General features: G+C 40.0%; 1 protein-coding gene across 2 annotated transcripts in view; it reads right to left on the bottom strand.

Annotated features, from left to right (window-relative positions):
* Positions 1-23,184, bottom strand: part of usp45 (ubiquitin specific peptidase 45) — a 36,524-nt gene that overhangs the window by 5,006 nt on the left and 8,334 nt on the right. Inside the window, exons 6-17 of one of the 2 annotated variants that reach the window (XM_085177053.1) lie at positions 19,085-19,230; positions 16,306-16,401; positions 15,964-16,094; positions 8,007-8,094; positions 4,816-4,897; positions 4,266-4,357; positions 3,506-3,562; positions 3,149-3,280; positions 1,270-1,936; positions 656-753; positions 458-544; positions 144-288 (exon numbers count right to left, since the gene is read on the bottom strand). In XM_085177053.1, the coding sequence (XP_085033179.1) occupies positions 144-288; positions 458-544; positions 656-753; positions 1,270-1,936; positions 3,149-3,280; positions 3,506-3,562; positions 4,266-4,357; positions 4,816-4,897; positions 8,007-8,094; positions 15,964-16,094; positions 16,306-16,401; positions 19,085-19,230 (1,821 nt within the window). Of the gene's footprint in view, positions 1-143; positions 289-457; positions 545-655; positions 754-1,269; positions 1,937-3,148; positions 3,281-3,505; positions 3,563-4,265; positions 4,358-4,815; positions 4,898-8,006; positions 8,095-15,963; positions 16,095-16,305; positions 16,402-19,084; positions 19,234-23,184 lie in introns of both variants that reach the window. The other variant, XM_085177052.1, reaches the window with a different exon arrangement.

The following is a 23,184-nucleotide window of genomic DNA, read 5'->3' as shown; positions in this document are numbered from 1 at the left end:
AACCTGCTCTTTGTGGAGGACATCTTTGAGGTTACAGGGGAGTCAGGGTTTTATTGCCAAAACACAGACTAAGCTTACAAAAACACAGAAACAAAATAACAGATAGAAGGTCTTGAAAGAGCTCAGGAGAGCTGGCCCCTGACCTGACAGGTTCTTGTGCTGTTGTTCTGTTTTCCTCTGTGGAGCGCGCACTTTTACATATGCAGTGTAGTGGCCTCCACGCATTGAGCCACTGTGTTCGACAATCCCGTACAGGCTGTAGAGGACACGCTCACCGGCTGCCAGGTTCTAGTGGAAAAAAAAAGAAAGAAAGGTTAGCAAAAAGTAAAACTGAACTTTAAAAAAAAAACTACTACCAACCAAGGACTTTCATTACAAGCTGAACCAATAAAGTGACGTCGTCACGGAAAAAATCTGAAGGTGCAGGAAAGTTTTCAGAAAATTTCAACTGTAAAACCTTGCAGGACGCAGAGCAGAAAGGAGCCAGATCCAGGATCAGAGGAAAGTCAACATGGCGGTTCACCTTACGGAGGTTCATCCCTGCCTTAAAGGAGAGAAAAAACAAACAAAAACACACACATAGCCACACCAATCAACAATTGCTCTCAAACTTACTGATGATTTTGCTGAAGAAAACAGAGTTATGGCTGCCTACCTGGTGGAAGCGTTTAAGGTGCAATGTGATGACAGGAGGCAGTGAGGATATGAGCATCTGCTTCCTAGCGCTGGTGTAAACCTTCTCCACTTTCTTATCTATGCAAACACAAAAACACAGTAATGTCAGCTTCAACTATTAACTACTTGAGTAATTTAGACAAACACAGAAGCAAGCCAAAATAATATCAGCCACTCAGTATGGGCAGTTTGGATTCCTGGACGTCTGTTCAAACTTGAGCGGTCCTTTTAGAGCAGCAGTCTGATATGTGAAGACATGCAGCAGCTCATGAGAGTGAGGCCTCAGATCCAAGGCCTGAGATTTTAGCTCTGTGTATGTTATGACTCACACTACAGTGGACCGCTACAGGATTGGACTGACAATTTTCTGTGTATGTTTTTATTCTTTTCCCCCCACAACGACAAAAATACCAACTCCACACAACCAACTGTAAAGAATGTGAAGAATACTCCGATGGAAGATTTTGCGTGTAGCGTATAGACAACCTGTGGTCTGGGATTCAAATGTACAATAATCTGGAAATAATTTAAAATATGCTGGTTCCTCATTCTCAAAGCATTGTACTCTGCTTCCAGATGTTTGTTTTCTTTTACCTGCTGAGCTGCTCTTGCGCAGCTGCTTCATCCTACGTTCAGTGCAGCTCTCACAGAGCAGCCTGTTGTTGCCCATCAACAGCTCCACAGAGGTGAACTGGTGGAGGCAGGACTGGATGGAGCACTCCTTGGAACTGGGTGTGTAACTGTGGGACAGAGCCTGGAAGGCCCCCTGGTGGTGCTGATGGTGGAGATTGTCTCGGCTCTGTGTTTCTCCGTGCTCCTCTGGAGAACAGTGTGCAGATGGAGAGCAGTCCCCAGAACTGAAGCTCAGGTTGACTTTAGAGACGGCGCTAACTAGCTGTTCCACAGCGCCGCCTTGCCTTGTGGAAGACGATGAAGAAGGAGATGAGGCGGAGACAGGCGTAGGGGACGGAGTGAGGGTGGAGGTGGATGATGGGGTAGACATGTGCCTGTGGCTGTGGCTCTGGTTGGAGGAACGTGGTGTCCACTCGCTCTCAGAGGCCTCGCTGTCGGCGTCATTGCTGCTGTCTTGAGCACCCGAGTCTCTCTCGCTGCCGTCCGACAGGCTGCCGGCAGCCGCCATCTTACAAACTGAGACGCAGTGGCTTGATCCACCTGCAACGCCTTCATCCTCTGGTCGGTCCCCACTAAAGCCTGCTCCTTTCTCCTCCACAGAGCTGGAAGACCTCCTGCTCTGTTGCTTCTGTGGAAAGGGAGAACAAGTACATTATCACTATCATGCACACTGAAGACTGATCTTTCTGCAGGATACTGCATTTTTATTTTAAATTCTCATTCATTTAAATTTTCTCATATCTGTACACATTCTAAGATTCTTTCTAAAGGAACTCTCACCAAAGCCAAAAACCACAACACCTTCCCATGAATACTGAAGGCAAGTCCATCTAATGCATAATCATGCATTAGAAAAACAGAAACCAATGTCAGAGAAACCAAATACCTACAGTAGTTTTCATATAAAGGAAAGAGAAAAAACAGGAAAGAAAAAAGATCATAACAAGGATAACCAGAAGCACTCTGAGAGAGAAAACCTCAGCCAAGGCAGCTCACTCTCTGGGCAGCATTTACTTTTCAGAGAACAGTATTGCATTTTCTATATATTCAGTTTGTTTCCTTTGTTCTTTTAAAGGTATTTTGAGAAGTTTGTAGTTTGGTTTTGTTATTTATCCTGGTGAACCCCATTTTAATATACTTGACGATGAGTACAATTATTCTTTAGTTTTCTTTATTTATGTGGACATTGTTTCAATCTTTAGTTAGAAAAAAAAAAACGTTATTATTTTCTTTTCCTAAAAAAACAAAACAAACAAAACCCCCAAAACAATTAATGCCGTGTATTTGAATTGTTATAACTGTTACTGTAATGCATATAAAGTCAGAAGAAAATCAACTATACTCAAAATGTATTAAATAGCTCTAGCTCTTTAAATAGCATTATTAATCACTTTGACCCTGAGATCAACCAATGTCAGAGAAGGAGGTTATTGACCTTGAAGGAGGTCAATAAATTGTAATATTTTTATAGTACTTTCTATATGTTGACAATACACACCATATTGTAAGAATCATAGTTCCTAAGTTCTATGGCTTTTTGTCAATTTGCAGATAATAAATCAATAAGTTGGTCTTGCAGATCTTGGTGGTTGCCATTCATGGTCAAATTTCAATGGATTGTTAACACGTATCTACACCCAGGAAAGGTTTTAGGAGAATTTATTCAAAACTGTCCATATGATTGCATTTGTAGACAGAACAACATGCACACAAACACTACCAAAAACATAACCTTCTTGGCAGCAGTAATAATAATAATAATAATAATAATAATAATAATGATGATGATGATGATGATGCTCAAGAAAAGGAGCAGAATAGACCTGTACAACAGTCTCACCTGTCCGCTCAGCTTCCTGGTATTTCTGTTGACAGAGTGTGTTGCAGAAGGAACCTGCTCACTGTGAGCTGTGTGGCTCTCCTGCTCCCGGGGGCCCTTCCCCAGCCTACCAGGGTTGGAAGGTTTTGATATCTGAGCACAACAAAAACATGGAGGTGCAAAGAAAAAAAAGAAAGTTTCAACAAGGACATTGAACTGATTTCAGCAGATGAGGTTGGCCATTAAAAAAAGACATAAAACAGAGAAATGCACCACTAACCCAGCAATCTGTGAGATAACTACCAGCTCAAACTGTCTCAGAGAGTTAATTTGTATCCTTTAAATTATCCACAATGAATGTAATTTACAGCAGCTCACCCTCTCCTCTATAATGGGCAAAGAGATGTCAATGAAGGCTTCCTTTACTGTGGATATCTGAAAGAGAAATAACTGCAAGTCAGTGTCATGATATAAACTTTTAATCTCTTCAACAGTTAAAATCATAGTTCTGCTGCAGTCTAAGAGAAGATGACTGAAAATGCTTTCATTTCTTCTCCTCTTTCTTAGCTCCACACCTGCTGCTCTCCATCTTCAATGATACTCTTTAGTTTGCATAGAGGCATGTGCTTTGTTAACCACCCTAAGCTTCCACAATTTACTGTAAATGCCTGCTGTAAACCGTTGGTATTCGAGCTGGTCCTTGAAATGATTTATGTTTGTTTTTCCACTGACTTCCATTTGTTTCCTCTGGTTAATTCTGGAATGTTTCCTGGACATCACAGCTGGTAAAGAAATCTTGTTGCTTAGTTTTGTTGTCTTTTCATTTCTGGTTAGAGATAAATGTCTGCCAATTTCTGACTAACTGAAAAATACCAGTGCTGCTTCTGTGACAATCATTCAAAGCAAAAAAAATCAAATAATTAAGGCATGAAATGTCTCACAATGAGTCCTAACTAGGTTACACAGCTATTAAAAAGCGACTCGTGTCGGAGCTGGTTGGTTTAAGAAATGCCAGCTTGTCAACCCTCGTGTGCTTCATACGTTCTAATTCTACAGAGGGGGAAAAAAACCCTACAGAGCAGTGTCTGATTGGTTCTTCCCGACTATTCAGGTCCTTTGCTTTATTTCACTTGCTTACGTGCTCGCACTCTTCGCACATGATTGTGTTTGTGAGCTCGCCGACAAAGATGCGGTCGACAAAGTTCATCTTCACACCTTCTTTCCCGTATGCTGATGGAGAAAAAGACAAAAGGTTTTCTTTTATTAGTTATGCATGAAAATTGTGATCATTGCCGTTACATGATTACCTTCAAAATTTTCAACACTAGAATTTCCATTTTAAACACTATTAAGCATCACAATTTACAATCACTACTGAGAATTAATGAGATCAAAAAGTGCAAATAAAGGACTACTTTAACTGCTTAGACAAAGGAAGAACATGGGTCAATAAAAAACAAGTGACACAGATCATAATTAACTATTTAAATTTATTAGCTGCTGTATAAATAACTGATTATACACAATCAATTTTGGATACACAACTAGAAGGGTGAGCTAAAACATGAGCATGTTTATTCTTCTCTTCATGAAACTGTCCTCTGCTTCAGGAGTAAATTAACTGCATTTCCACCAAATGCCACAAGATGGAACTATTGATCTCTGCCGTGTGCAGCCTCCATACAAACCTTTGACTTGGCGTTTGGTCTCCTCATCTGCTGTCTTCTCTGTAGGATTGTTGAACGCCTTTAAAATGCCCGCTTTCACCCTCTGCATATAACAAAACCAGAAAAATACTAGAAGTCACATTCGAGGTAATATTCATAAATCAAATTAATTATATAAATGATGCAAATAAAATGCATTTTTGGGGGATATTTCTTGAATTCTCTTTATTACATCCATTAGTGACATATCACAATCTCGCCTGCAGCTGAGCCTGACAGGTATACCCATTATAAGCATCATTAGTGTAAAATAATTATTGTGCTTGTCCAAAAATGTTATCATGTAAATCACTTAATTAAATGTGCATGTTTGTGTGTGTGTGTGTCGTTGTCTTATTGGAGGTGACATGGTCAGTGAGTGTGTTGTGAGAGAGCTGTGAAGAGGCACAGCCACAGTAAAGCACCAATCAATAGATAATTGGCCATGGTCCATGTCTGAGTCGAGACCAGTCGGCCCCCATTGTCCTGGGACCCACACACTGCACTGGCTATTTAGGTCAAAAAACCCTGTTAATCCCAGCCTGGCCAGTCTGCACCTCATTCAGAGAGCGTGGTCAAACCAGGATGTGGCTCTCCTACTAATTAATTACCAGTAACCCCCATGCCTCTCTATCTCTCTCCCCCAAAAGTAACAGCATGCACTGTCTCACACAGGATGGGCCAAAGGGAGGGGAATCTGGTCGGGGGGCGTGAAGAGAGTTGCTGGTACAAGTGTGCAGGGGTGGAAACTAAAATGAAGACAGGGCAAAGAAGGACAGTCCATGCCCTGGGAGGGTAATACCTCCCATCTCAGCTAATTGGTGATAATTGACTGGGTCTAAATTAGCATATTCAGATCTCTGATACTAATGGCCATTAAACACAAACACTTAGGGCCTCTAAAAGGTTGGCTACACACAGTGAACACAATATTGTGGCTCTCCCGCTCTCTTATACACACACACACACACACACACACACAATGATGTGGATGTACTATCACTAATATTACATTTGTGTGTTCATACAAATAAGAAACAAATGGGTTTATTCCAGTTATGAATGAATCAACGTTTCATGAATTGATGTGTGCATCCTGTTTTTCTGTTTGAGAACACGGGATAATAATAATGCTTTGATTTTTACAAGAAACATTAGTAACTGGTATGACTTATGAGTTTTAAAAAAGGCATTCGCTAATGTAGGCCTAAAATACCACTGAATCCCTGAATGTGCTGCATAAATGAGTTTCTGAGTCAATGAATAGCGGAGGCCATACCCCCCTCCCTCTTTACCTCCTTGATTGGATTGGGAGACGGGCTGATGAGTGTGTGTGCATGTGTGTTTGGGAGGAGGCTGTGGGCGACCCTCAAGCACAATGGGACGGCCCTGGAGCTCATTCAGCAGCTGTGGGTTTCCCAAGATCACACAATGATGCCGGTTATGCCACTTGCAAGTCCCCTAAGTGGCACAACTGTTACTGTTCACAAGTTTGAATGGGAACAGGGGAGCCGAGCCCGTGGCCCTTTCCTGGGCCCGGGGCTGACCACTAAACACACCCGCTAGCTTCTCCTCCTTGGTTTCACACAGCCACTGGTGGGATCACAGGGGCCAGCTAAGCCCTCCAATGGGCTGTTGTGGGGTCTCCTAATTGCCCCATGAAGGGTTGTGGGGGCAGGGGTTCTCTGTGCTTGCCAAAAACATGGCACCATAAGGTTTGAACACAACTGCTGGCTAAAGACGACATGGGTTTATGTGAGCGAACAAAGCCACCCACAAAAACACAGATGAATGTCTTATGGTGATAGCCATCTAAGATAAGTTTTAAGATCTTTACTGAATTACAGCATAATGCATATGTGGAGCAGTTGATAGGACTAACAACAAGTAAGACAATGATTAGCTCCTCATGGCTTTTGAAATAAACACAGTGGCAATACCGCTGGAGCTAAAAATCAACCATCTGAATTATTCCGATGCATTTTTTAACTTAATTATTAGCATGTGAGATTGAACTATCATCACCAAGTTACTAATGTGCATTTTTTTAAAGCAATAGAGCTGAGTGTTTGAGCAAACCTCTGTGAGGTTGTACTTTGTGTTATCCATCCAATTTAGGTTTGGATATTTATATGTTGACATGAGGTGTGATCATGTTTGTCACTCTGCTCATACAAAAAATAAGTCAATACATAAAATCCATTAAATTTGTCTACTTTCCCCTTCAAGGTCGACTCCCTGATCACCACCTTTAGCTGTGCGGTTTGTTTTCAGTCATGGAAGTCCTATTCTGATCATTTCCACAAGTAAATATCAACTTCTGTTTCTAACTGACCTGATGTTTTTTCTCACTGGCAATAAGAACTGAGTCTGTGGCCATGACCCAGAGACCAAACAGCACTCTTCACTGAAAGAGTCTGCAGCATCCAAGACTGAAGGCAGCAGCAGCATGATCAGAAGCAAGCTTATGTTTGGTTTTTTTTCTGACATTAAAAGGGTGTACCATAAATTCATCCAGCAGAGTCAGACAGAGCTTCCTTTGTAAGACTTTGATGTTTTTGAGACAAGAGTTTGGTGAAAACCTGAACTGCAGTGCCAGCAACTTTGATCCAGCACACACAAGTTTTGTGTGGCAAAAAGAACAAAATTCTCACTTCTCACTTCCCCAGAATTTAAATTTAGGTTAAAAGGTCAATTTTTGGACACACTGCAGGTGATTCAACACCCATCACAAAGCATAAATGTAAGGGGACAGAAAGGGACTTCCACAAAGTGAGCTAAAAACAGCAGATAATCTCGAAACAGAGGAGGCTGAAGGAATCTACAGGGCAGACGGAAATTAAATCTTGTTTTTGTATCACATATTTCCTAGTCAGCACAAAACTATACCTAAGCACATTGAAACTAAAACACATAAATCTATTGCCTTAATGTTTGCTATAACCTTAATATGTATTCATGTTGTTCATATTTTCTGCAAATTTGTCTCATACAAAATGTTCTAAATGCACCTAAATGAAGACGACAAAAATAAACCACAAACACTTTGTGCTTGATTGAAGAACATAATGTAACAATAATAATAGTAATAATCGATCAATTCTTATTCTGGGCTTAGAAAAATCATATGGATTATTGAAATACATGAAAGCCTATTATGTATGAAGGCGTACTTTAGTTTCTTCTACTCGTATGGAGTCCAGTAAGTAGTGCAGAAGCTCCTGGCTGTCTTGTTGTTGGTAGCCCTTGAAGCATGGAGCTCTGGAGAAAAACAGAAACATTTTTTTTTTAGAATAAAAAAACCACAACAAAAAAACCAAAAACAAAATAAACAAACAACAACAACAACAAAAAACCGCCCAGAAAACAAAGTTAATACTAATTGAAGGATGGATGTTTGTGAAAACAGTGACAACATCAAACTTGGGAGTGAATCTGACTCAAAAGATTCTGTTGTTTGTGCACAAAAACTGAACACGTTATCGAGTCTAGAAGAAAACCACTGAACACAAAGCAATTAGAATCCATGGCAAAACACGCAAAAAGAAGAAACCGTGCGTCAAGGTCTCTCAAGAGTTTTCACTGCTGGATCTGTGAAATCCTATCTGCCACTATAACTCCTCCTTTTACAATCCAGGTGGACGCAGTATAAAGCTTATACACTTAAAGGACCAACAAACAATTTGTTAAAGTTATTTTGGTGGACAGAATATTTTCTTCATACATTCATGTTAGCAGAAACCCAAACAAGACATTTTGAATTGTCCCTAGATATAATTTAAAACCAGAACATCAATGACAGAGTAGCTCATTAGGCTCATGACCCAAGACAAATCACAGATTTTAAATGTTTGTGCAGGGCAGAAAGAAAGCTGCAAGTCCACTTGTCATTGGTTGGCTCTAATGCGCAATATAATGAGAATTAAAATCCACCGAGAAGTCGAGGACGCTTGCAAACAGTCATATCCAGGATCTTAGGTTAACAACTTCACTAAATGGCCTGAATAGAATATTGTTCAGTACATCATAATTGGGTGCTCATAAAACCACAAAAACGACCTTGAGCTTGAGCACAGGTTGGGTGAACTCACACACAGTGATCACATGTTTGATTATATTCTGACCAAAACTGTAGGAGGAGCAATTTTAGTGAATGTGAACAGACCACCAGATGAGCTCTAGCTCCATCTGAGTAACCCCATTACCAGGATGAACACCTATTTGCTACTAGCAAATGAACTGTGTGAAAGCAGGTCCCCCTCAGATAAAATTAAACATCTTCTTTTTGTGAAAGCAGTTGCTTATTACACTGAACTTCAATAAATTATAAATGCATTATACTTTATTATAAAAAAATTATACTGGATGGAAAAAAAAAAGATTTAAATAAGTCTTATTAAATACCATTCTTCCATCAATAAAAAAGTAAAAAATAAATACAATGAAGCTCTCCAAGCAATATAAGAAGAGGTTCATAGGCAAGTCACCACTCCTCTATGTTGGATACTTTCACAAAATCGACTTTCTGCTGTGCACAAACCTTCTTGGTAAAGCGAATGGACACCATTAGAGTGGTTAGAGGGGAGGCTCTCCTTGGCTCCGACCCCTGGCTGTCCACGGTGAAGCAGATGTGAGGACAGATGCCAGGGGCAGATGGGTAGCCAAGGTTGGAGCTACTGCAACCTGTTGGGCCGAGGCAACCACATAACCAAAGGACAGGTTGGTTCAACAGGGATAACACATACTGAGAGGCCACATTCCTGATTAGACAACATTGAGGGTGGTCAGAGGTGGGCAGTGCGTAGTAGTGGGTTAACTCCTTTGTTAACACCATTGTGGATCTTTTGCTATGCTATGATCTTTGTATGTTAAGTTTCTTTGCTTGCCAAAATGTTCTGAATAGGAATGCTGCACACCTGTTCCTGTCTGATGAAAGCAGTTAATCCTATTATAACTATTAAAAAGGAATGCAGTGTGTCAAATATAAATTCTGACCAATACATTCTCCTAATGACATTCCTAATCCTACTTATGTGGGAAGATCACTCAGACCAAAACAGCTTTTTACACCCTTGACACGTTGCCCTGAACAAATGGATGTCCATAGCTAGGAGAGGAATGGCCAAGCACCTCTCTTCAACACAGGTCAGAACCTGTAAATCTGGAGGAGATCAAAGTTGCCCCACATACTCGCATCTTATCCTAATCTCTGTCTTTCATGCCTCTTTTTGTGCAAACAGAAGGCAACGTGCAGGGGTGAAGATGGTACAGAGAACATATGTTATTTACTGGCCTCCAAGAAGAGCAGCAAGTAAAGGAATGCCTCCATCTAGCTTTGCCAACTGAATTTGTTGATAGACTAAAAGAGAGAAATATGAAGACAAAACAGAGGGGAGAATCCGTGAGACAGAAAAAAAAAGGGGGAAAAGAGAGAGGCAGTGAAAAAGAAAAAAATGAATGCGCATGGTTGGTATCAGTGGGAATGAGGAGGTCTGGAAGTTCATCCCAGTGGAGACAAAGCAGAAGGGCCCTGTAGCCCTGCTCTCAATCTGGCCAATACAAACAGCTGCGGTGCTAACACAATTAATAGCCGGATGAGTTAGTACCAGACACAAGGCCACACAAGCTCCCCCCAAGTCGAACACACACACACACACACACACACACACACACACACACACACACACACACACACACACACACACACACACACACATTTATTATTATTAATCCTTTACTCTTAGATGGCTTTAAAACATTGCAGTTCAATGTTTGCATTCACTGCAGCATTTAAACACTATGAATAATTTCAAATTAAAAATAATAAACATTTGTTGTCACTCTGAGAACATTGTTACTTTAACTACTGACTTCACTAATGGGAAATTGAGAGACAAACCCCCCAAAAACATTCATTCTGACTACATGGATTGGTCTGCACCCTCACTGATGCTAACATACTAGTGCTGTATAAGAGAAAGAAAACTCATACATCATGACACAGTAACATATTTAAAGGTTGATTTGTCAATGAGAAATGGCACAATGTTTGAAACTGTAACATAAAAAGATTTTATGCCTATTGAAATATTCCATAAAAACGCACAAAAATTCTAGTGCAAAAGAAAAAAAAAAAAAATCACTGAACCGCCATCAAAGATTGGCTTTGTACTTTTAATTCATATTTTTCTGGTTTTGATCATGAAGCTCTCAACATCATTATTCGAAGGTGTCCTGTGTTCACAAACCAGATAGAGAGCAGCAGAGCAGAGGGAAAGGATGTAAAGTTTCAATGCCAGCTTTGAATATGTGCACATGTCAAAATTATTATTCTTATTTTTATACCAACTCTGAATCTGTCTCTCGTCTTTTAATGTGATGTGTGCTGTATGTGCATGTGACCTGGATGCCAGCACTAGATGGAATCCATTGTTGTCATGTGCTATTTCTATCAGGGATGAAAGGCTTCTCACAAGGCTTATTTATGAACAATTTTTGAAAGATGTGAGTATGTGGACACAGTACACGGACAGAGAAGAGAGCCAGCATACTTTTCATTTTTTTGCACCACAAGAGTGCCCAGTGGCTGCCCTGAAAATGGAATCAGTCCTTGAAAGAAGCAGGTGTTGATGAATGCCCTCTGTGTGGCCTTTTTGTCCAGATTGTGCATTACACATGTGTAGAGGATGTATCCAGATAAAGTGATGGACATTAATGATGAAAATTCTCAAAAAAATTGTCATTTTTAATACATAAGACATTTCAAGTCCAGGTCCAAAAAGGAAAACAGTTGTGTCTGTAATTATTTTTTTTCCGGGTTGTGCCACTGACTGGCTTTGTAGTACACTGGGTACAAGCTGGGACCCTCACTGGCACCAGATACAGAGTGTGGTGCTGGCCGTCCGACACACACTGCTTGGCACTGGTCTGAGCACAGACCAGACCCCGTGCTGTTGGCAGGAGGATGAGGAAGCAAGCTGTGGGGTACTCAGCTGGTTAAGGTCAAATCCATGTGAACACATGCACATTTAACACAAAAATGGGCTCGACTGTAGGATGAGCTGAGTAGAGTAGGTTGACTCATATGGCTGCTTCAGACTGTGTTTGTCATTATAATTCAGAAGATTAGTGCTGTTTATTACAACCTTACTTTCAAAGCACAACAGCTCCAGCCTGCAGATTTACTTCCTTTTACCGAGAGTAAAGCCTAAATCAAAGTCTGCTCTGCGTGGGAATACTGTAAAACACTGGATCAGCCATGGCTATAATCATTGACCCCCTGCTAAGTAGGACCCGGTGCTGAAAAACCATTTAAACTGCGCTGATCACAGACTGAAGGCCCCATTATGCAGTGTGCTAACACAAACATACAGGGAAAGACTGATAAAGAAATGATAAAAGCGCTGTTAGCCCTCGCAGGGCAAGGGCAGACCCAATCCTCTTTGAGTGAGAAGAACTTGCAGAGGATGGCAGGACATTTTCAGAGTACAGGTACTGTAAAGGTCGCTACAACAGAAAGAAAAATGTCCCAGTAAACAGGAGCAGTTCTTTCAGATCAAAGGCTTTAGGCCTGAGTAAATGTAGATAGGCTGCTGTGAGGAGTCGTCTAAAAACAGGTGATAGCGCAGGCTATCATCAGGCTCAGAATCATGTATGTTCTGTGGCGTATAGATAAATTAAAAAAAGTTAAGCTGCCAATCACAACACTAACAAAAAACAACAACAAACAAACAAACAAACAAACAAAAACAAAACCCAAAACAACCCCCCCACCCAAAAAAAACCCCCAGACAAAACAAAACCCCTCATTAAAAATAAATATATATTGAACACTACATACAGCCTGAAAGGAATCTGCAGCAATTGTGACCAGAGACAAGTGACTACAAGCAAAATAACTGCTGGCGATGGGAAGTGGGCGACACCCAAGAAAAATTTCTCTCAATTCCAGGTGATAGCACATACATTAGAGGCTCACCCAGACCACTGGAACCTGGCTATCCACAAACAACCGGCCGTCAGCTTCAAAGCGATGTGTGACGAATGCGTTACTTCAGTAGGCATCTTTCTTGATGACTTTATGTTCTGGTTTGTTAGTTTTAAGTCTTCCTGATTACAACAAGACAATTTTGTCTTCATTAGAGTGAAAAATGAAGCTAAAGCAGGGAATGCTTTAGGGCAAGGCTACCTCATGGCAAATAAGTCTCTGCTGTATGAGTGTGCAGTGTCCCTCACTTTTTGAATCGGATAATTTGGCTTCAAGACATCAAGATGGCGATACCAAAAACGGTCAGCCCTGCTTCCTTGCCATAAACAAGGGGTTCACCAAAACGAATAGCTCTGCATGTTTGGTTTGACGCAACCCTGAAGGGGATTTATGTCTCTGGCTGGAGTAGAACCAGCAACTTTTCACCTGCCAAGTGAATGTGTTAACCACTACACCATGGGATGCAAAAAGTCTACATAAACTTCATACCTGTAAAAGGCTACAACATACAATAACTTGAATGCTCACATCTCTATCTATTAGATCATGTGAATTGAATTAACCTAAAAAAAAAAAAAAGTTATAAAAACAAAACATTGATGATGAAGTGCATCAAATATTATTGTCATTGGGAATAGACATGAACGCTGTAATTGAGCAATAAAAATGTGTTTTTTAAAATAACATATCCCCTGTTTCCCACCTCTTTGCCATTTGAAGCACAAAAACAATGTATTAAATCTGCCATTTTACTGTACTACAATAAAGCTGTATGGAAAAAAGAATAAATTAATCATTTGATACAGTTTAAACAAAGAGTAGCATAAAGTGTGGTGAAGCTTAAAGTCAAATCTGTCTATTCAAATGTATTTTAGTGGAATAGATTAGTTCTACTTGAAATTAGACATGTATGAGTGCATAAGAGTGTGCAGTGCTTGCTGTCTGAATGCACAATTGCCTGCATGCGTTGCAGGGCGAGGTGGTGCCAGGTGAGGTGGCATCCCACAAAACACACACTACACAAACACACACAGAGGTCTGTCTGATAAAAGCTAGGTACCAGAATAACTGTAAAAGCCGCACCAGAGAACGATCCAGTCATCCAACGTCAAATGCTCTGGTCATCCACCTGCACTACTAAACAGTGTGAGGCCCCAGCCCCCCTCCATACACACAAACACGGTGGACCCAACCAGCAGGGTACCAAGCTCAACCAATAAGTCAGCCAACCAGACACCCACACTTTTCATGTAAGAGCAAGGTCTGCCTGTCACACAGTCTGTCAGACCTTGGATCAAATGCGACACAGGTGGCACAGCCATGTGGAGGCAAGCAGGAGAACTACAAATGGCTAGCTACAGCGGTACAGTGATTTGAGTGCATGTTCCGTGTACGTCAAGGTTAGTGTGTGTGAAAGGCATTCAGCAGAGACCATGTGCTACTGGGGTCAGGCTGGTTAAAAGTGTGCACTGCTGCAGTAAAGGGATGAAAGCAGGTGGAAGCTGTGGCTCCTGCATGCAGTGGTGATGGAGAACACTAATTATGGTGAATTCTGATGGCTTCACTGACCCTGAAACCAAACATTGGCAGGAGTCTGAAGCTGGTGTATCATGATTGGTGATTTTAGGTCCGCAATTACACAACCAGAGTTCAAAATGTCTGAAAGGTTTGTCAATAAAATCTGTGTACTCAAAGTACAAATACTTTTTTACTGTGCATAAGTACTATTTTCAGATATATGCACTTTACTTGAGTTGTTTTTTTCTGACTACTTTTTGCTTTTACTCCCTACATTTTTAAAATATTTGTAAGTTTTTGATTATCTTGCACAAAGTATTTACATTAGGAGTGTTACAACATTCCTGAAAATAAGAAACCTGGCATTTATATGTATAGTATTTGTCCATACGCAATTTTGCTAAACATTGGAGACAAACATATATGACAAACAATTTCAACTCCTCAAAGTTGTAGCAAGATGGAAGTGGTATGTCCTGATCGAATTTCCCAGATGTTTTTTTTATGTAAAATGTTTATTTTGAAATAAATATCTGGTTGTGATTTTAATTTTAGGCAAAAAGAGAAAAGAAAACAAACAAAAAAAAAACCCCAAACCAAAACAAAAAACAAAACACACACACAAAAAAAAACCCAAGAAAGAAACCAACAAACTGAACAGTAGGACCAGTGGAAACAGCTGGCCCAGTCTTGATGGCATTTTCCACCTCATAGTTGTTTTACTTGGCAAGGTAAGCTATTTAGACAAAATTACTTCTTATCTCTTTAATATACTGGGTCCACTTAAACCAGGGTTTGTTGAATTTCTCTCTTTAAAGCCGCAAAGACACAGTGAGCCTCACCATTATGAATATTTGGTAGACAGTATGGTGCAGTTCTTGTATTCCTTCCAATGCTTGGAGCCATTTTCTTGTCAGGGTTTTCTTAGCTGACATTAACATAATTCTCAGTAGATATTTATCTGCTGGATTAGTTATATTTGGGAGGCCTAAGTACATATATAAGAAATCAAAGGGGATTTGTGTGCAGAAAATCTTTTTCAAACATTTGTGGATATCTTGCCTAACCCTAATTTTTGGGCAGGGCCAAAATAGATGGTAGTGATTAGACTTCAGGCTGCCACATACTCTCCAGGACCCTCTACAGTGTAGGCAACAGAAAATAGATACACATTTTTTATTTTCCTTCTTTGTCTTCTGATTCAAGATGAGTATCATTAGAATGAAAAAAGTTAGATGAAAGTGAAAGTGATTTCAATCTACTGAGATTATGTTATCATTACGTTAATATAGCACAAGGTTCAGTTAGCCTTGCATAAAAATAGAAGCATCCTCCACAGAGGTTTCTTACTTTAAGTGCATTTCTGAGCCTGTGCTTTTTTGCTTGAGTAAAGAAGTTGTATCAGTACTTCAACTTTTACTGCAGTATTTGTTAACAGTAGTATTTGTACTTCTACTTAAGTACAGAATGCCTTTGCTTTTGCCAACTCTGCTTGCTTCAGACTGAAAATATTCAAATCAACTAGCTTACATTACTTCTCATGTTCCCCACAGATGAGGGGACACATAAAGCAGAGGCTCTGGGTTCACAGGAAGTAGCAGGTGATATGAAAGGTTGTGCCTTACTTTTGGCAGAGTTGGTTGAAGAGGATTTTGGGATTGACACAGCCTTTCCCTGGATCCTTCATGTTGTGGAGGAAGGCAAACATGGCGGCAGTCAAGGGTTCTGGACTGGGCAGCACTACTGTTAGTGGACTCTGGAATAGGAAGAACACATGAAAGTAAAACATGTTGTTCTTATTTAAAGTAATTAGTATCTTGTTTATGAAATAAGGCCAGAAATACAGAAAGCATGAAAATACTTCAATTTTAACTACTACTAAGTTCTAACAGCATTCTAAAATTTCTGTAATTATGCATATTAAAATATGCATAATTCCCTTTATTAATGAGAATAATAAGATGTACCAGATTTGTCTCTGGAGGGGGGCAGATCCTCAATTTGTACCCCTTCTCCTTCACTTCTTGGATAAGGTCAATGAGCATGTGTGTCTGGGACAGGTTCTGTGAGGAAAACGGAATCATGTTAAGACTGTTAAGCATGGTCGTCGTTTTCTAAAGGTGGGACTCGCTTATACAATATTAATGCAGTTTAACATTTTGCAATATCCTGAGTATTGCAATAACATCTATTGTGATTTGTCACCTTTTCCCAACTGCAAATTATGTCCTCAAAGTTAGACTTTGTCAGTATCTGTTTCATTCATGTTATGGTTTTGTTGCAAATAATTGTCAAGCACACCAACACTGTCACTAAAACCTGCCATAAATGTTGCCAGTAAGTCTGCTATCAGTCTGCAATTTAAATTTGGGTCAAGTTGGCAATTACTTGCAATCATTTATGACAATACAGCAATTAACTGTGATAACTCATTAAAACTCACATGTGAAATTCCCATTTAACCATTACATTGGGACTTAGCAACGTTCCTGCTTTATATAACCAATATACAACCATTTGGCAGCCAGTTGAATCCTATGGAGTTGTCGTCAGTGACAAAGACTCATTCAGACTGATGGCAACATGCAGGCAATCTGTCTGTATTTATGAATTAAACAGAAATTATTTTCACACTTTTGACAATCTTTCAGAGGGATTGCAGTCGGTCCAAGTCAGACTGGAACTGTTTGCGGAAACATTGCCTCTTGCAATCAAAAGTTGTTGTGAGGATCTAACACTCTCAAGGTCTAGTTTACCATTTACTCACCACAAGATGCAGAATGTGAAAAAAGGGCAATTTTTTAAAATGTAATGAAGATCCTATGTTGTAGTTGTGTGACTGAAGGTAGCTTTGTCAAACCAAGTGTGTCCAGTGTTGGATGGTTTTTCGGTTAATTTAAATTAGCTAACATTATCTCAGATGAGGTAAATGAGGTGAGCCCTCTTTTTTTCTAAGTATTAGAAATTATTTAATAAAATATTAAATAATATTGGTGTCTATAGAGATATTTGGTGTCTCTATATCCATACAAAATAACACAATACCAAGCTGTGTTGATTTTTCCCCCCCACCATATCTGACACTCTGTCTCTGATTTTAACTGGGGAACAATATTCATCAGGTGCATTAGATCAATTGGTTTTAACTAGAGAATATTGTACATTAAAGAAGTGGCTCCAACTGATCAAAGATCAAATCAAAGATTTTTTTTCATAAGGCAAAGAAACAAGAAAAGCTATAATGTTTTAGAGATATAAAAATGTTTCTGCACTTAGCTTGTGGCAATATCATGTAGTCAACTAAAATAGCTGCGCCACAATGTTTTCTCCATTTTAGTATGATTTAGAAACTTGTGCCGAGTTTAACACTGAAAAAGGCAAAATTATCTATGATCTGTATGAATTAAATGCAGAGAAGATCCTTGGCGAGGAGATAGCTTGAAGCAGTCATTGTCCCTTCATGTTAGAGAAGCATCTTTTCCTCCCTTTTCAAGAGATATTTGTTTTGTCACATCCTGGCAATAAAGACTGTTGCTATGGAAAACACACAATGGAGCTCGCATTGTGAACACAGACACAGCTCATCCTCTGACAATTATGTGTTTTCACCAGAAAGATTGCAATTTTCAAGGAGACAATACAAACAGACAGGGAGAGGGAGGGAAAAGCATGTAAAGCGCGCTCACTCGAATTTCAATCAACGAGGGAGACCCTGAGGGTGATTAACAAAATGGCGGAAAAAAAACAGCTTCATTGTTGAAGAGGCATGTCAGTTTGCAGTCACCATGACATGACCAGGGAAAAACCGAGAAGGGCTCTATAGCTGTGCTGTGCTGTGAACGTGCTCTGCACCAACCTAGTGCCAGTTGTGTACAGTAAAGTCTGGAAATATTTGTACAGTGATACAAATTACATAATCTTGGCTTTGAATGCCAATATCACATTAACCACAGAGGAATTACAACTATTTTTTGTCCAGAGTCATCCATTTTCAAGGTCTCCAATGTAAGGTCCAAAATCAAATGTCCATTTTAAATACGTTGAGTATCCTTTGAAAGCAATGACTCCCTGATGTTTAGAATCCGTGCACCTCCCTAAAGGAGGAGCTTGACACTTTGTGATGCTTTTCCAAGCCTTTATGTGGTCTCCAGTTGTTTGAGGGTCTTTCTGGCTTTCGAGTATTGCAAGTGATAGACTTGGCCATTGTAGTAGTTCACTTCATTACCTTCAAACGTGTCTGGATTGCTTTCAGAATATGTTTTAACTTATCTTTGAGTTGCAAACACCAACCAGTCAACACTGTTGAAAGCGAGCTGACAATATAGTTGATACGGTCTTGTTTTACTGTCTTTCAGATGATAGTATGCTTCAGGTCACAGATCACTTGTTTGCATCTCGTGGTGAACCCTCTGTATTTTTTCCCTCCTTCACAGTGTTCTTCACTTGGTTGCATGTTCTCAAGCAGTTCTTCTTTACCATAGAAAGGATACTACGATCATCCACCACTCCTGTCTTCCACAGATGTCCAGGAGTTCGTGCACATTTACTATCTATGGCTTCTTTCTTTTTAAAGGATGCCACTGGGAGCTGTATGCCAAAAACGATGCTTCTGAATATTTTAGTGTTCTGTTAATAGCAACAGTTTCTCAGTTCTTGAGTTCTGACCCAATATTATAAAAAGAGTAAGATTCAAGTAAAAAAAAAATCGTCAAGGACGAGTAACAGAAACAGAATAGCAATACCAACCTGCATAACAGCATTGAAGAAGCAGGTGTTACCAAGGTTATTGATTCCCTTAACAGGGACCAAAGCACTGCTGACTGAGCTCTTGCCTTTTGGTGGGTCAGCATAATCTGGTGGTTCTTCTCTGAGTTTTATGATCTTGGGTGATACTGCTGGAACACATAAAACAAAGAGGTACAGTAAAAGGCTATAAGTTAGAGTTAAATGACAGGATTATAGTGTGCACATGGTTTTGAATTAAACCTTAATATTATTTTTCATAACAAGACTGAAGTCAAGATGCACCAAGTGAGGTGGGGGTCTTGAACAAATTTCCATTGTCCTGGAATACTGGCCAAAAAAAAAGAAAAAAAAAAAAGACTTTGCCTTGCAACAAAACTGGGACTGGGAGTAGGGTATTGGGATGGCAGCTGGAAGGAGAGCTGGGTCATTTGGGAAAGCAGATGACAGCTGTAGAAGTTTCCGCTGGTTAGTGGTGGAGGAGTGGGGGCTGGGGTTGGAGAGATGGCTCTCCAGAGCCAGCTGTTACTCCTGATCACCAATGAAAACTAACCTTCCACAGAAAGTAAGACACAGATGGTCAGAATCTAACAGTGGCATACAGCTTGCTGGGGACAGACAGAGTTAGTACTGGAGCAGTGTGGGCTGATGGCGTGCCAGCAGCTAGCAATATAGCTAACACCATGATGGGTCAACAATAACACGTTACTGACACATGCTAGTCTTCTTCACTAGTTAACTTATTGTTCTTAACATGACATCTTACTTTTGGAGTTTATCATGGTAAAAAAATCATAAATAAAACACATAAATATGTTACAGTTGCAGCTTCTTCAGGTAAAACGCAGCTGTTGTTCGGAAACAAACGCCTATGGGGGAACACACCATAATCCTCTACAGATTGGCTTTTTTAATTTAGCAGCCTTAGGCACAGAAAGAGGTCTACACAGTGAACCAGCAGTAATGAGAATACCAATGTAGCCATTATCAACTCCCTAAAACGATCACTGTACACAGCTGAATACTGAAATGAGAAACAATGAATGTGTTCTGTTTGGTATTAAAGAAGAAAATAGACTATTTTAAATGCTAAACAATAACCAAGCCAGGAACGAGACACACAAGCAATTAAAAAATGTACTACTCTTCAATTAACATTACCTATTTGCAGTGAAGAATGAGAAGATATTTCAGTCAGAGTGCATTTCATTTGTCAAATGAATTCATGAATATTTTGAAAGATTTATCTATTTGTTTGTATGTCAGGAGAAAGCTTTTCTTTAATTTCTCTAATGATCTGGAAACTTGATGTTTATCATATTTTTGTCTATTTAGTCCTAGTACTTTGGGATTTTCATTAACAGGATCTGATTTTCTGCCTTAAACAGTAAAGGGCAAAAGCATCGAGCCACCGTTCATTTCTTTATATTTTGCTTCCCAGCAACCAGACTTTCTTGTAATCTTTTAAACTGGCCTTGAGCAGTAGTTCTCCAGGCTTTTTGAAACTCTTCTGAAGCTCTTTTTTCACTCATTTTTTAGAGGTTTTCTTGTTTTTGTTTATTTCTTTGTTAATCCACTTAAAAAGAAAAAAAATGCACCTAAATTAAGGATGAACCAGTGTTGTATCCATACACAACAGATAACTGTAATAGCAGCCTGTTGCAATACACAATTTGTTTCCTTTTCTTCACTAGAATCTGTGAATAATGTCAGAATCACAGTTTTGACAGATATATAATAAACTTTTTGCACCAGCAAGGTGATTACCAAAGAGCTATTAGCTGAAAACTTGGTATAAAATATCTAGGTATGATGCACCTAAGAAGTCATAATAGCTCAAAAAGAAATATGATGCATCTGACCCTTCAGTTCTACTGTTCACTAAAGCCTCATCAGAAATGGTCTCACTGGAAGCGTTGCTGGCAGTTAGCCATTCTTAAGGAACGGAAACAGGGAGAAAAGGCTTAGGTAGGCAAAATTATACAAGAACTGGACTGAAAATCAGTGGCAACAGTCCTGATGGAGTGATGAATCAATATGTGAAATTATTAGTCAAATTTTTTTCAGTATTTACAGAGGAGGTCAGGAAAGATTGTGAAAGAAAGTGAATACACGAGCATGATTTTTTTTTTAAAAAATCAAATAGTTTGTTATTGTAGTATTAAAAAAAATTCAGAGTCAAAGGATTTTCATGTCATTTTAATCTTATTTAAAAAATATTGCTGAACAGAAGTTACTTCATAGTTGCAGTTACTGCATAGAAAATATAACCTCTCTTCTGAGCTGATAATAAGACATTTCATTACAAAATGGCAAATTCTTGCAGGGACTGATGGAAGCACTTTCAGGTCCAAAGGCTGTTAAGAAATCCAATAACTGCCGAGAAACACAAAGAGAGTTTGGTCCATGAACACTTTATACATATAAGCGAGTCAAGAGAGCAAGCTAGCAGCGAGGTCACTAGCCTGAACCTGCTTATGTCCAAACCGAGAAATTCAATACAACAGTAAACCTTTATAAGAACCTGCACCTTTGCTCTTGCCATTCTCTTCCTCAAAACAAAATGGCCCTGCATTTGCACATATTGAATTTATAGAATCACTCTTTGTGCATGTTTACTGAAAAAGCTATTCAACATACAGCGATAGGTAAGCCCACTCTTGGCCGCTACCAAGCAAGCTTTCCCTCCCCAAGGCCAAGGGCATTAATACGACTGTCCTGGTCACAGTCGGTGGAATGTGAGCCTTGGACTTTTATTTGTGGCTTTAAGAATTTGCATTTTATACTAAATCCAATTCCACTAAACAGTGTCTAAAGAAAAGGTAAACTTTTCTTTAACATAGATTTGAGAAGAAATACTACAACAACTCTGTCACAATGCACAGTGCATAGTTTTTTTTTTCCATTGTATTTTCTTGCCTGCACCAATGCTGCTGCCTTAAATTATATTGCTTTAACAGAAAATATTTGGCGCTGATGAGAAATGAAGCAAGCGTATTTAAGCTTGTCCTCTAGATTTGGGATCAAGAAGGCAGGGGCGAGGTTCAGCTTGTCGGGACAACATGCTGCTGAGACGCTCCACCCAGTGGTGCTAAATGCATCTGGCTCTCTGTGCTGGCAACATCTGGAGGCCTATTTTCAATTTCAATATGCAGCCATAAGGGAGCTCCCATATGTCATCACATACAATGCATGGAAAACAAGAGGGGATGAGAAAAGGCCATGGCCTGATCGAAGGGGAAAAAAAGAAAGAAAAAAAATCTGTGTATTTTTGGAGTTTTGGTGTGAGACTGAGAAGGTGTGAAAAGAGACATTTACGCAAGTATGGACAATTGAGCAGAAGAGATAGTTGAGTGGGAGTAAGAGTGTGTAAATGAGCATGTCTACTTGTTGTGGTATTTGAGAGACACAAAAATCAACAAAGTGCAACTTGAGTGCGAGAGCCGAGACCTGCACTTGAGCTAAGAGAGAAGCAGAGGAATGAGGGAATGAAGTGGATGGAATGGGGATGCCGATGGACACACACTGCATCTGGGACCGTCACCCAAGGTAAACAATGTTCAGGGAGCCATCTGGCTGAGACTGGAGGCGGAGGAGGGGGTGGGGGAGAGATGGGCAGAAGAGGGCAGTGTGGGGGGAGTAGAGGGTGGAGGGAAGGGTTGCGACGAGCACAAGCATATGGAAAAGCAGATTTTTCCTCTCCCTGCAGCAGTCAGCGCAGGCAAATGTCAGCATGAGCTGCATCCACGCTTGACTGTGCTGCACTCGGCACCACCACCTGGCTCTCCTTGCTCAGCCACCGAGTATGGGCAGCAGTGACACTGTGGAGCCTTTCCCCAGGGCAGAGGAAAGCATCGTGGTGCTCGAGCTCGCCCACATGCATGCATGTACACCAACACCTCCTGTACTCCCTGCTCTTTTTCACACAACGGAAATACAAAGAAACATGCTTACTTTGGCAGGGAATATCATTAAAAGTACTTGCAAAAGAGAAAGAGAAAAAAAACCCGAACTGCCTTACATGTTCTACATTATCAAGCTGAAGCAAGGCTAACATCAGACTAAAATTCAAGCTCACAAAACAAAACACAACAAGTTTTGTT

The sequence above is a fragment of the Neolamprologus multifasciatus genome, chromosome 11, assembly GCF_963576455.1.
Source record: "Neolamprologus multifasciatus chromosome 11, fNeoMul1.2, whole genome shotgun sequence".
In the NCBI taxonomy this organism is placed as follows: domain Eukaryota; kingdom Metazoa; phylum Chordata; class Actinopteri; order Cichliformes; family Cichlidae; genus Neolamprologus; species Neolamprologus multifasciatus.
This window is presented reverse-complemented; position numbering and strand designations above follow the sequence as displayed.